The sequence below is a fragment of the Conger conger genome, chromosome 16 (assembly GCF_963514075.1).
Source record: "Conger conger chromosome 16, fConCon1.1, whole genome shotgun sequence".
NCBI lineage: Eukaryota > Metazoa > Chordata > Actinopteri > Anguilliformes > Congridae > Conger > Conger conger.
Window position 1 is genome coordinate 40011130 of NC_083775.1, and position 12795 is coordinate 40023924.

General features: G+C 45.6%; 1 protein-coding gene across 3 annotated transcripts; it reads left to right on the forward strand.

Annotated features, from left to right (window-relative positions):
• The first annotated feature begins 5069 nt into the window (after positions 1 to 5069).
• LOC133115394 (kelch-like protein 10) lies at positions 5070 to 12464 on the forward strand. Of its 3 annotated transcripts, none has more exons than XM_061225285.1 (5): positions 5070 to 5331; positions 8050 to 8539; positions 9172 to 9786; positions 11555 to 11704; positions 11923 to 12464. In XM_061225285.1, exons 1-5 carry the CDS (start codon positions 5177 to 5179, stop codon positions 12280 to 12282), a joined length of 1770 nt encoding a protein of 589 aa, XP_061081269.1. In that variant the 5' UTR covers positions 5070 to 5176; the 3' UTR covers positions 12283 to 12464. The 3 variants fall into 3 exon arrangements, with proteins under 3 accessions (XP_061081269.1, XP_061081270.1, XP_061081271.1); XM_061225286.1 differs by lacking the exon at positions 5070 to 5331 and adding an exon at positions 5569 to 5803; XM_061225287.1 differs by lacking the exon at positions 5070 to 5331 and adding an exon at positions 6476 to 6497.
• The last annotated feature ends 331 nt before the right edge of the window (positions 12465 to 12795 follow it).

Below are 12795 nucleotides of genomic sequence, written 5' to 3' on the forward strand. Positions count from 1 at the left end.
TTCCCTGTCAAGTCTCAGGATTGGTATTATAGTGGGCAGTGCATTGTCAGGGTTGTATAATCTTAGAGCCAGTATTAATTGTGTACAGGACAGTTTAAATTTTAGCTGTATATATAAATAAATATATTTATAGAGTACAGTACAGTGTGTCTCTGAACACCCCCACTCCAGTCCAGCAGGTTTTGTGCCATAGCCAACCCTACTCATTCATCTAAAGCATAGTTGCAAAAATTAAATTAAATTAAATAACATGGGAGTTAAGTTTAAATTTATATTTCCCAACCTTTGTGTTCCTCATAACTGCTTGGATGGGTAGAATATTGCGCTCTCCAGTGCAACTGGACAGACATACATTTGCCTTTAATGAGCCGTAGAATGTGATGGGAAAACAGAAGCCTGAGATTTGTAAGCTTTCAGCGCACCAGGGTTCAGCTGCATTTATAAAGGACCAAACTGCCTTTATAAAGGACCAAACTGCCTTTATAAAGGACCAAACTGCCTTTATAAAGGACCAAACTGCCTTGATGTGTTGCTTCACAGGGACACACACGTGTCCTGGGACAGTTGGGAGTATCGTGGATAGTAGACATGTTTACAGTGGACCGTGCTGGACTGATGCTGGAGTGGGGACACAGACATGGGGACAGCTTCCATCCTGTCACATGGGTAATGCTGTTTGTGCGGATGAGGAGAGCTTGATGGTCGCAAGGGTTTTACTGAAAGTTGGTTTTGTTTTTTTGTTTTTTCGGGGGGGGGGGGGGGGTTCTTTTTTTTTGTATTCTTTTTTTTTATATATATATATAAAGAAACCTGTTGTACCACGAAGTTTCGGCTGCTTCTGGTGTTTCTGGTGAAAGGAGGGTCGATACAGGAACATAATTAACAAAGTAATTTAAAAATAAATAAAAATAAATGTTAAAAGTTTGTATTGTTTTTTTCCCTCATTCATTGTTATTTTCATCCTTGTTCACTTTGACTTGAATACTGAAATTTGGGTAGAGTGGAATTGAAAGGGTTGAGCCGACAGAATACCTGGTTAGGAGCAGGTCAGAAGACTAATATGTTTACTACTTCAATATAATAAATTAGTAATTTCTTTATGGAATTTGCACAGATATTTATGTTATGTTAAAAGTATATAGTCATTCCTATGTTTTATTTCAATACATATACTCTTATTTTCTTTTTTCTTTAATTGTATTTATTTAATCTCTTCTTTTTCTGAAAACCATAGGGTCATAATTATTTTCACCCCTAACAATTACTGTATCAAGCAAAGTTCAATTGGCAATACAATGGTTCTTCATTTAGTTTCTCGGTCTAAAGGAACTATTGTGTCATTCAATTAATTCTATCACTTCCTGTTTATTACTAATGTTAATTCAAAAGAGATGTGATAATTGACCATCACAAGTCTGGTAATCGGTCCAAAAAAAATATACATAAATGGTTAAACATACCACTTAGCCACTGTAAGGCAATAAATAAATAAAAACGTATGAAGTGCTTGCAGATCTGCTAGGAAGATTTGCAAGTGCACGTTGTCCCCACGCGCAGTGAGGCAGGCAAAGAACCCAAGGAGCACGGCTTAAGAAGTGTTGCGCCTCGTGTCACCAAGTCTTAAAAAAGAACCAAAAATGCCCCCTCCATTCCAACAAACTCTTTGGAAGGGTGGCAGGAAGAAACCCCTTCCTGAGCACAATAAACAAAACCAAACATCTTCTGTTTGCCAAACTTCATTGGAATTATGACTGGAAGAGAGTGCTGTGGTGAGTTGAGACCAAAATGTAACGTTTTGGCCATAAACACCAGCGACATGTTTGGTGGCAAAGACACATGCATACAATGAGAAGCACCTCATACCTACTGTCAAATATGGCGGTGGGTCTTTGAAGTTTTGGGGATGTCTTGCTGCCACTGGTCAGGGGGCGCTATATAAGGTGAATCGTATAATCCAAACATACATCGAAATCCACACAGAAATGGTTAAGTGAAAACCCATCCATGTTCTACAATGACCACCTGAATCTCCGGACTTAATTTAGGGGTGCCAATCGGGAGGTAAAGCCGAAGTCCCGCTGAATGGCATTTCTGCTAAGTGCTATGCTAGTGGATTTCATCACAGACCGCAACAACAACTTCACATGAGCAAATTAAGCATTGAATCGTTCTACAAACACGAAAGCCCCAGATCATCCGCAAATTATCGCAATGAAATAGCACGAGTCGGGACGATACATGAATACAGATACCTGTCGGTGGCATGAGGATGGTCTAATTGTGGAAATTCAGTTTTAGCCTATCTCGGCTATCTAAACACGCAGAACATGACTTTACGAACTGAAATCCACAGTATATAGTACCCTATATTCATATACTTTGAATCCAGACTTTAACATTTTGGAGTTGAAGTTATATTTCGCTTTCGCCGCTCTATTTAAGAGGGAACTGTATAGCCCACTGGAAGTATCGTTCCCGATATATCCGCTTTACCGCCCTATAATTGCGAAATCCGAAATTTGGGGAATTAACTTTAAAAAAATGTTTTATAAGACTTTATTGAGTTTATTCCATTGCATCATTAATAAAGAAAACTGCCCATGATGGAAAATAAAGTAACTATTTTCTAGTTCACAGTATGTTTTGTTCATGTTTATCAAGGGTGCCAATAATTCCACAGCTGAATGTGTATTTTGGTAGTAAAAAAGTCTGCAGATACAAACCCGGCACCCAAAAACGAATGGTCTAATTTTTCAAATAAATAGATAAGGTACTAAACTGCCTAATTGGAGAGAGCTGCCTATATCTGATGGTACTGAGTATTGTGATTAATCGTTGTATTGAAACTTAATAATAATCAGAAGAAGTCTCCGCTACTGCTTAGTAAACTGAAACTGAAACTGAATTTACAAATTCTTAAACAATAATGCAAAAACATGTCCCTTGGCGAATTTTGAGGGGACATTTCCCCGGGATAACTTGTAGATTCAGATAACATCTCTAGACTCAGAGTAGGTATAATGTGTTACTGTCAAAATCAACCAGTTACTCGTCAGCAATCTTACTGAAAGGTTTATGACAAAACTGTACAACAGACTTTAGCACATTGCCACAAAGAGGATTGCTGTCTGTGCCTGACCTCAAAGAAGGGTGCTTTGGGGGTGTAAGTATGATGAAACATTTAATTCAACACAGCTCTGTAAAAAATGAAATTGTGTCTGCTGAAAAAAGAAAGTAAATACCAGTGTTAGTAAAAAAAATAAAAAAAAGTGAGCAGGCAAAAAAAGAAAGATTTAGAAAGCATTGGCCTGTTTTAAAAGCATCAGGAGATGGGACAGTCCTAAGGTCATCAGGGAGCGAGTTCCAGAGGCACGGGGCACACCCATTGTCCAGAGGCGGGTAAGGGGAAATGGAGCAGTAGGTAACGGCTGGAGTGAAGGGTTCATGGATGGTGCTGAGGTCACTGAGGTAGGTGGGGCCCTGGCCATTTAGCACTTTATAGGTCAGGAGGGGGACTTGGTGGGGAGCCAGTGGAGTTGGGCAAGTAGAGGGGTGACATGGACTGACTTTTTTCATCTGGTGAGAACTGGCAGTGCTGCTCTGCATGTTGAAGGTCAATTTATCATGCCACCCATTCCACATTCCATATATATCTGTCATTTAGTCTTTCACAGAGCTGTCCATGCTAACACAGAGAGCTGTCCATAAGCAACCATAATCATAAACCACATTCCTCAGGAGAAAAACTACGATTGAATGTTAAGTTCTGGTGGAAATGGCCCCTTCCCTGTGTTCTGTTCAGAGGAGATTTAGACCCAGGGAAACTCACAAGAGAAGTAAAACAGGTATAGTCCTACCTATGAAAACATTAAGAATTGAACAATGCACAATGCAGGTACAGTAAAATATATGGAATGTTGCTTCTTGGCTCAGCACTAAATTACTTTGGCTCAGCCTCAAATGTACTCAAACCTTGTTGACGCCCTTGCAGCAAGTTTCTGTTTCATGCATTGCCTATTTATTGTATGTTCCATTTGCACCACTGGCGTCTGGTGAGCTCAAAATTGGCGCGGCCCAAAACTCCTTTAAACTAATCATTGACCTCAACTTGTTTTCAGGGGAAATGGAGCAGTAGGGAACGGCTGGAGTGAAGGGTTCATGGATGGTGCTGAGGTCACTGAGGTAGGTGGGGCCTTGGCCATTTACCACCTTATAGGTCAGGAGGGGGACTTGGTGGGGAGCCAGTGGAGTTGGGCAAGTAGAGGGGTGACATGGACTGCCTTCTTTCATCTGGTGAGAACTGGCAGTGCTGCTCTGCATGTTGAAGGTCAATTCATCATCCCACCCATTCCACATTCCATATATATCTGTCATTTAGTCTTTCACAGCATTGGACTGATTACAATTTGCCTTTAAGCAGAAAGAAAAATAAATATCACATTAATCACAGGAGTATTTTTAACAGGAATTTGTCAGACGCTCTGTGTATTTGCTCTTTGAGAATAAAATTATTGGCTACATAAGTCAATTATGGATTCAGTTATAAGCTTTGAGATACATTTAGCCAGCACATTAGGCAAGTGTATTAAAAATATACAAAATAATATCTGTTATGGTTATGTCTTCACATTTTTACATATGTGGCTACAGTGTGTTACAGTAAAACTAGGTTTACTGTATTTGTCTGAACAAGTGAGCTAACTCAGAAATGATTATGACAGGCCACGGGCAGCCCAGCTTGTTGGTTTGTGACCTAGCATTCACTGAACAGACATGTGGTGATAGCCCACCAGCTGGACATGGTCTTGTTATCTCAACCAGCTTGTTGCTCGCTTCACCACCTCTCTCTCTCTCTCTCTCTCTCTCTCTCTCTCTCTCTCTCTCTCTCTCTCTCTCTCTCTCTCTCTCTCTCTCTCTCTCTCTATGCCATTTTCCTAAAAGGCTTTTGCATCAGCAATGCGGAATTTGAAACTTAATTCTTTAGCTATAATTTAGTTCCTGTCGGCGATTAATACGTCTGACGTCATAAAGCAACGAGAAAGAACGTCAGAGAAGTGGGGAACCTCCATGTCTATAATAACCACGAACAGGGCAAATTGCACAGACCTAAATAATTGGTAATGCCAAACTGTCATGGTTTCTGAGTGAAGTTCACGGACCGTCTAGTTCAGCGAAGATGGACGATGGAGTGGAAGATGAATCCCACGTGGACTACGCTACACTCAACAAACTTCGACTGGATGGCAAGTTCTGTGATGTGGTCATCCAAGTGGAGGGCTTTACGATGAAAGCTCACAAGATTGTCCTGTGCGCCTGTAGCCCTTACTTTCGGTGAGTGACAATTCAAGGCACTGATGATAGCAGTAATAGTATGTATGTGTCGCCGTTATCGGCCGAACGGACACCTCGCTGTATTTAGAAGTGCGCATTTACAAATGATACAATTTTGATGCGCTCCCACGTCACTGTTATTCTTTTTCTCTGTTGTCCAATCGCATTAGAGTAGAGGCAAGGTTTGATTATGTCTAGGTTCCATTGTAAACAAAGATGGAGGGTAAATAGGTTACTACAATCGGCACCGTTTTGGCCCATCCACATGTCATTTCACAAAAGTTATTTTGTGCTTCAACTCGTCACTTTCCGAAATAGCAACAGAGTGGCCTTCGGTTATCCATTGTTTAGAAGAAAAGAATAACACACCAACCTTTCTGGTGATATCAGTTTGCTCATGCCGTTATCATAGCTGCCAACTCTCACGCTTTCGACGTGAAAGCCTGTGAAAGCTTTAGCTGATCCGATTAAGGTGTGTGTTTACATACCGAGCATTTAATCCAAAACATGCCAAAACATTTTGACGTGCAAAGAATGATCTCGCGCAGCTTGACTGTGCGGGAACCACTTTTTTTGTTTTGGCTTTTAGCCCTTTAGCAATCTTTAAACTTATTGTTATTGTTGAAAGCTTTAGCTGATCCGATTAAGGTGTGTGTTTACATACCGAGCATTTAATCCAAAACATGCCAAAACATTTTGACGTGCAAAGAATGATCTCGCGCAGCTTGACTGTGCCGGAACCACTTTTTTTGTTTTGGCTTTTAGCCCTTTAGCAATCTCTAAACTTTTCCAGCGTTATATTATTTAGTCTACATCTGTCGATAACCTGTTTGCATCACCTTCAAGTCTTTCGTTTCACAATTTGTAGTTCTTTTCCAGTTTAATGTTGTTTACAAAAGAAAAAACTAGTCTCCAGAGACATCTGACAATTTTCCCGGCTGATTCGAAAGCTTTTATACAGTCTATGGTCGCACCTATACCCTGTGAATGTAACCAGCATGCGCAGAAAGAATATGTATTTTCACCCAAAGAAAGTGGTCGGTTTAATGCCTTGGCGGACAAGGAGTGTGGCTACCTGACTCTGAGAAAACCATCTGCATGCAAGCTGTGTTGATCAGATCTAATTTGGCCACCTGGATGAGTAGGCCACCTGGATGAGTAGGCGGGTAAGAACATGTCAGCATCACCCAAAAGGACCACCTTGGTGCCAACCTTCTCCGCAATCAGCAAACTTCGCCTACTTGCGTGTATCGTTTGCCCTGCCGCCGACAAGGGGGATATGTCGCTACGACAAAGATTTCACGAGGACTGTGTGGGCTGAGTGTGGGGTGAGTGTGGGGTGAGTGTGGGCTGAGTGAGGCTGAGTGAGGGCTGAGTGAGGGTGAGTGAGGGCTGAGTGAGGGTGAGTGTGGGGTGAGTGTGGGCTGGGTGAGGGTGAGTGAGGCTGAGTGAGGCTCAGTGTGGGCTGAGTGAGGGTGAGTGAGGGCTGAGTGTGGGTGAGTGAGGGCTGAGTGAGGATGAGTGTGGGCTGAGTGAGGGCTGAGTGAGGGTGAGTGAGGCTCAGTGTGGGGTGAGTGAGGCTGAGTGAGGCTGAGTGTGGGGTGAGTGTGGGGTGAGTGTGGGCTGAGTGAGGGCTGAGTGAGGGCTGAGTGTGGGGTGAGTGTGGGCTGAGTGAGGGCTGAGTGAGGGTGAGTGAGGGTGAGTGAGGGTGAGTGAGGGTGAGTGAGGCTCAGTGTGGGCTGAGTGAGGGTGAGTGAGGCTGAGTGTGGGGTGAGTGAGGGCTGAGTGAGGCTGAGTGAGGGTGAGTGAGGGTGAGTGAGGCTGAGTGTGGGGTGAGTGAGGGCTGAGTGTGGGGTGAGTGTGGGCTGAGTGTGGGCTGAGTGAGGGTGAGTGAGGCTGAGTGAGGCTCAGTGTGGGGTGAGTGAGGCTGAGTGAGGGCTGAGTGAAGCTGAGTGAGGGCTGAGTATGGGCTGAGTGAGGCTGAGTGTGGGGTGAGTGTGGGCTGAGTGAGGGTGAGTGAGGGGTGAGTGAGGGGTGAGTGAGGCTCAGTGTGGGCTGAGTGAAGCTGAGTGTGGGCTGAGTGAGGGCTGAGTAAGGGTGAGTGAGGGTGAGTGAGGCTGAGTGAGGCACTGATCACGGTCATCTGCTACCCGTAGAGCAGTTATGCCCCTGCTACAATGGTAGGAGTCCTCCATTCTGCAGCAGTGGCACAGTGGTAACTAAGACTTTTTAAAAAACATTTTTTTATGAGCTACAGTTCATAGTTTCAAGTGACGTTGTTGTTTCAAGGCCTGGATCTGCGCATGTGTGAAATAGAGAAGATCCTCCTGCTGGAGCACAGTCTCTCAATCTCTGGAGAAATTTAATAGAATCATGACACTGCTCTGGTAGCTTTGCTTTCATCTAGGCTATATGCACGCTTATATTTTAATCTATTTCAGTAAAAGATCTGCTGTTAACCCAATGTGCGTTTTTTTTTACTGATTCATATGTATGATTCTCTACATAATCGCAAGTGCAATTTGTAGAAGTTGTTCTTTGTGTGTTAGAACCATTCATCATTCATGTTTGCAATCTGTAAATAACTCACCATGAATGACACAAAAAGCAGACCCGTTCAAATCTGCAGCTATGGTTCATTCTATGTTGCATTAGTTTATTTCAGAACATTTATTTTGCTGAATTGAATTGAGGTGTTTGAATGTAACACCCCGATAGTGCCCTCTTTACAGGCAACTTGAACAGCTCACACAAGAGCACGTACAACATCCCTGGTGTGCTTCCGGAGATGATGAAGATCATCATCGAGTACGCCTACACGCACTCCGCGGTGATCACCGAGGGCAACTTGGAGTTCCTGCTGCCGGCCGCTGACCAGCTGTGTGTCCTCGGACTCGTGCAGGCCTGCGCCGAGTTCCTGGAGGCCCAGCTGTGCACGGACAACTGCATCGGAATCTGGAGGTTCTCCGACGTCTACTTCTGCCCCTCCCTGCAGCGCCGGGCGCTCCGCTTCATCCTGCAGAACTTCCAGGAGGTGGGCCGCACCTCCACGGAGCTCCTGGAGCTCACGCCCGCCCAGCTCTCCCACATCGTGGAGAAGGATGACCTCATCGTCAAGCAGGAGGACAGGGTGTTCGACGCCATCCTGCGTTGGACGGGTCACATGCCGAACAAGCGCAAAGCCTACCTCTCTCAGTTGCTCTGGAAGGTAACCACTTCGTGCCCCTGCTGGAGACAAGTGGACAACTCGTCAAAATGTAGTTCTCCCATACCGGAGCCGGTGTACCTTCAAATCAGCAAGCTGCTCAGACACAAAACACCAGGTGTGGTGTGTGAACTGTGCAGCTGCTGTAACTGAACAATTAGTTCAGAGGAACAATGAAAACCAGCATAACCTGAATGGTACTGCCTTGTAGACACATGAAATTTTGTCATTTTTGTGGATAGCACCTCATTTGCACCTTAGAGTCATGACAGATTACCGTTCACTTGAGTAAAGCCGTGCTAAATGGTAAATGGCAGGCATTTATATAGCACTTTATCCAAAGCGCTATACAATTGATGCTTCTCATTCACCCATTCATACACAGACTCACACACTCACACACCAACGGCGATTGGCTGCCATGCAAGGCACTGACCTGCTCGTCAGGAGCATTTAGGGGTTAGGTGTCTTGCTCAGGGACACTTCAACATATGCAAGGTGGGATTGAACCGGCAACCCCCCGACTGCCAGACGACTGCTCTTACTGCCTGAGCCAATGTGTTGACCTTCCCTAGCTATGACCTGGCCGCAGCTCAGACAGGGGGCTCCTGTCCTGTGTGTGTTTCTCTGACCAGGTTCGATTGGCCCAGATGAACGCTGACTACTTCATGAGCAGCATGAAGACCAGTGTATTGATGAAGGACAATGAGGACTGCAATCGGATCACCGTACACACCCTGAGGGCCATGTGTCACCTTCAAAAGACAAACTTTGTCGGCGCCAGCAGGTATAGCAGCCTGTGCCGGCCACGCCTGCCCTACGCAGTCCTGCTGGCCATCGGGGGCTGGAGTGGGAACAGGCCCACCGATGTGATCGAGTCCTACGACACGCAGGCCAACTGCTGGGTGACGGTGGCACAGATGGAGGGCCCCCGGGCCTACCACGGCACGGCCTGCCTGGGGGGCTTCGTGTACTGCGTGGGCGGCTACAACGCGGTGGAGTTCTTCAGCGCCGTGTGCAAGCTGGACCCCGTGACGCGCACCTGGCACAGGGTGGCGCCCATGCACTCGCGCCGCTGCTATGTGAGCGTGACCGTGCTGCAGGGCTGCATCTACGCCATGGGAGGCTTCGACGGCTACGCCCGGCTCAGCTCGGCCGAGCGCTACGAGCCCGCCGCCAACCAGTGGAGCCCCATCTCGCCCATGCACGAGCCACGGAGCGACGCCAGCGCCGCCACGCTGGACGGGAAGGTCAGCCGAGGCCTGCAGCTGTCTCAACGCCTGGACGCTAACGCCAGCGCTAACGCCAACGCTAACGCCAATGCTAACGCTAACGCCAGCGCTAACGCCAGCGCTAACGCCAACGCTAACGCCAGCGCTAACGCCAGCACTAACGCTAACGCCAACGCTAACGCCAACGCTAACGCCAATGCTAACGCCAGCGCTAGTCCTAACAGTACCACTAGCACAAACAATCATGCTAACATTAGCACTTGTCCTAACACAAACACAAACTCTAGAATTAGCACTAACATTAACCCTAACAGGGCGGCATGGATGGTGCAGTGGGTAGCATTGCCGCCCCACAACAAGGATGTCCTGGGTTCGAATCCCGGTCCAAAGACATGCAGGTCAGGCTGATTGGATAGTCTAAATTTCCCGTGGGTTTTTAAATGTTACATTTATACCAAGGCTGCCGCCGTAAGTGTGGCTAGTATTTTCTCCATGCTACTTTTCATTTAAGTATGGCTTGGCCACACGACTTTTTGTGCACAAGGAAAACATTTTTGCCGTTGGTAAATTATGTGAATGAGTGGTTGTTCGAGGGATAGTATCCCCGCAAGCTGGCCACTCCTGGTCCATCCCACACATTGCCGCTGAAAAGTGAAGGGGTGGGATCATTATTTTTTAACACAGTGTTATTGAGGTTACGTTAGTTAGAACACGGGGAAGCTTAGTTAATATCTGTTCAATGGTAGTTTTTCTCCTGAAGAACGTGGTTCATGATTATAATGTTTCCTATTAACATGAATTAAAAACTGATACCGTCTATATAATACAATGTGCAGTGCGTGAAGAGTTTTATAAGGAACACTTTTGGCTGAGCTGTATAAGCCTGCCTGGTTTGTAGTCTCTCGTTAGCAACAGCTTCCCCACCACACTGTCACAGGAAGCACCATTACCATGTCACTGTACGCTGAAACCGATCGTTTTTATGAAAACGGAAGGAATTAGCCTTTACACACACACACAAAAACCAAAGCTGATTGTAATTTCTTTTTTTATTCCTCACAGAAGTAAACACAATAGCCAACATTTGCGATGGCTGAGCTGAATAAATGTGTTTCCTGGAGTGTTAAATTGCAGCACAAAGGACAAGCTGTATGTTTTGTATAATGCAAAAAATATTGTGGAAAGAAATATACTGTACAGCACAAATTAATTTGTGCTCCTCAAAGACAGCTGTCGTAATGTGTGTGTGTCAGTGTTACTAAGTTAGTATGTGTGTTGGGAATTTCAAGCATTGTGTTGTAGTTTTAGGTTTTCACCTATGATGAAGCAAGCTAGCAAGTCCTAATAATGAATCACAAATAAGAATAAAACATATTTTTATAATCACTGATAAAAATGGTGAGCACTTACAGTGCAGTCTGTAAGGATTTGGGCAATGGTGCAATTCCCGTTCTTTTGGCTCACAAATTAAGCACTGGATTTGAAATGTAACAAGAGTCTCTAACTGTTTTTCATATTCCTCAGCCTCATAATGGCTTCCTGGACTGTCATTGGCACAACTGTGGTCCTCGTGTTGACAAATGCCAATAACAGACTCCAAAGGCAATCAAAGGCTTAGAATCAAGACTCGACCCAGGGTGCTACAGCTAATTGTGCATCATCGCCATAGAAACCGCTCACCGCAAAGATTAGATTTGAGCTGCATTACCTGTACATGCCACCAGCGAGGCCTCTATAATTTTGGGGGGACAATTGTCTAATAGGTTCCACATTGTTTCTCCTGCAGGTGTACATCTGTGGGGGCTTCAACGGGGAGAGCTGCCTGTGTACAGCAGAGTGCTACAGCCCCTCCACTGACCAGTGGACCCTCATCCCCCCGATGAAGAAACGGCACAGCGGCCTGGGTGTGGTGGCGTACAACCAGGAGATTTATGCGGTGAGGATTGCTACACCAGTGCTCAGGATTGGGCACGGACATGTCATGTTGGGCTTCTGAACATTAAGTGTTCAACAGATTGAGTGTCACTCCTCTGTTTGACAGACACATTTATTTATTAATTTGTATGTTTTATGGGTGCCTGTGTATAGTAGTGGGAGAACGCCCTCTCCATCCTTACACCACTCTTTTGATATTTGACCTTTGACCTCTCCCAGGTGGGCGGTTTCGACGGGGTGAGTCGGCTCCGGTGCATGGAGGTGTACGACCCGCTGGCCGACAGCTGGCGGCAGATGCCCGACATGATCATCGCGCGGAGCAACTTTGGAATCGAGGTTCTGGACGACCGGCTGTTCGTCGTCGGGGGCTTCAACGGCTTCAGCACCACCTTCTACGCCGAGCACTTCGACCAGAAGACCAACGAGTGGGCCAGCATCCAGGACATGGGAGTGTTCCGGAGCGCCCTCAGCTGCTGCATCGTCCACGACCTGCCCAACGTCGCCGAGTACGCTTTCCCTCGCAGGTCGGGGAGCCCCACCACTGAACTCTCCGCCGTCAAGGAGCTTACCCTCTGGTAGCTCTCCGCCTTCAACAAGCTTACCCTGTGCCTTCTGAGGCCCAAATCTGCTGGGCGTAGGGGTGACCAAGGACACCATCATCCCACTCATAGTTCTTCTTTCTGCTGCTGCAGTCAAAGTTATTTTACAAAATAAGAACTTGGTAATATGATGCCAGAGAAGCATTAAAGTCTTGGTCCACATTTCTGTATTTTGCTTCTATTTTTGAAAAGGTGTCACCCCGTGTTCTCACAGCGAGTGACTAGGTTGACAGGTTGTTCAAGTGTACTAGGCTGAGGGAGGGGTAAGGCTTACCGTTTCCTCTTAGTGGTCTTGTGCAGCAAAATGTTTTAAAGAGAAAGAAATAACAACAGAACACAGTGTAACAATGGCATATTTTTAGCTGATCCTCTATTTTCTACTTATGTCATGATACTGATAATTTTTTGGTTTAACTGCTATCTCGCTAGAAGACAATATTTAATCTATCTTTGGGTTGCTAGCTGCCTAGATCTCTATCTCTCTCACTAACCT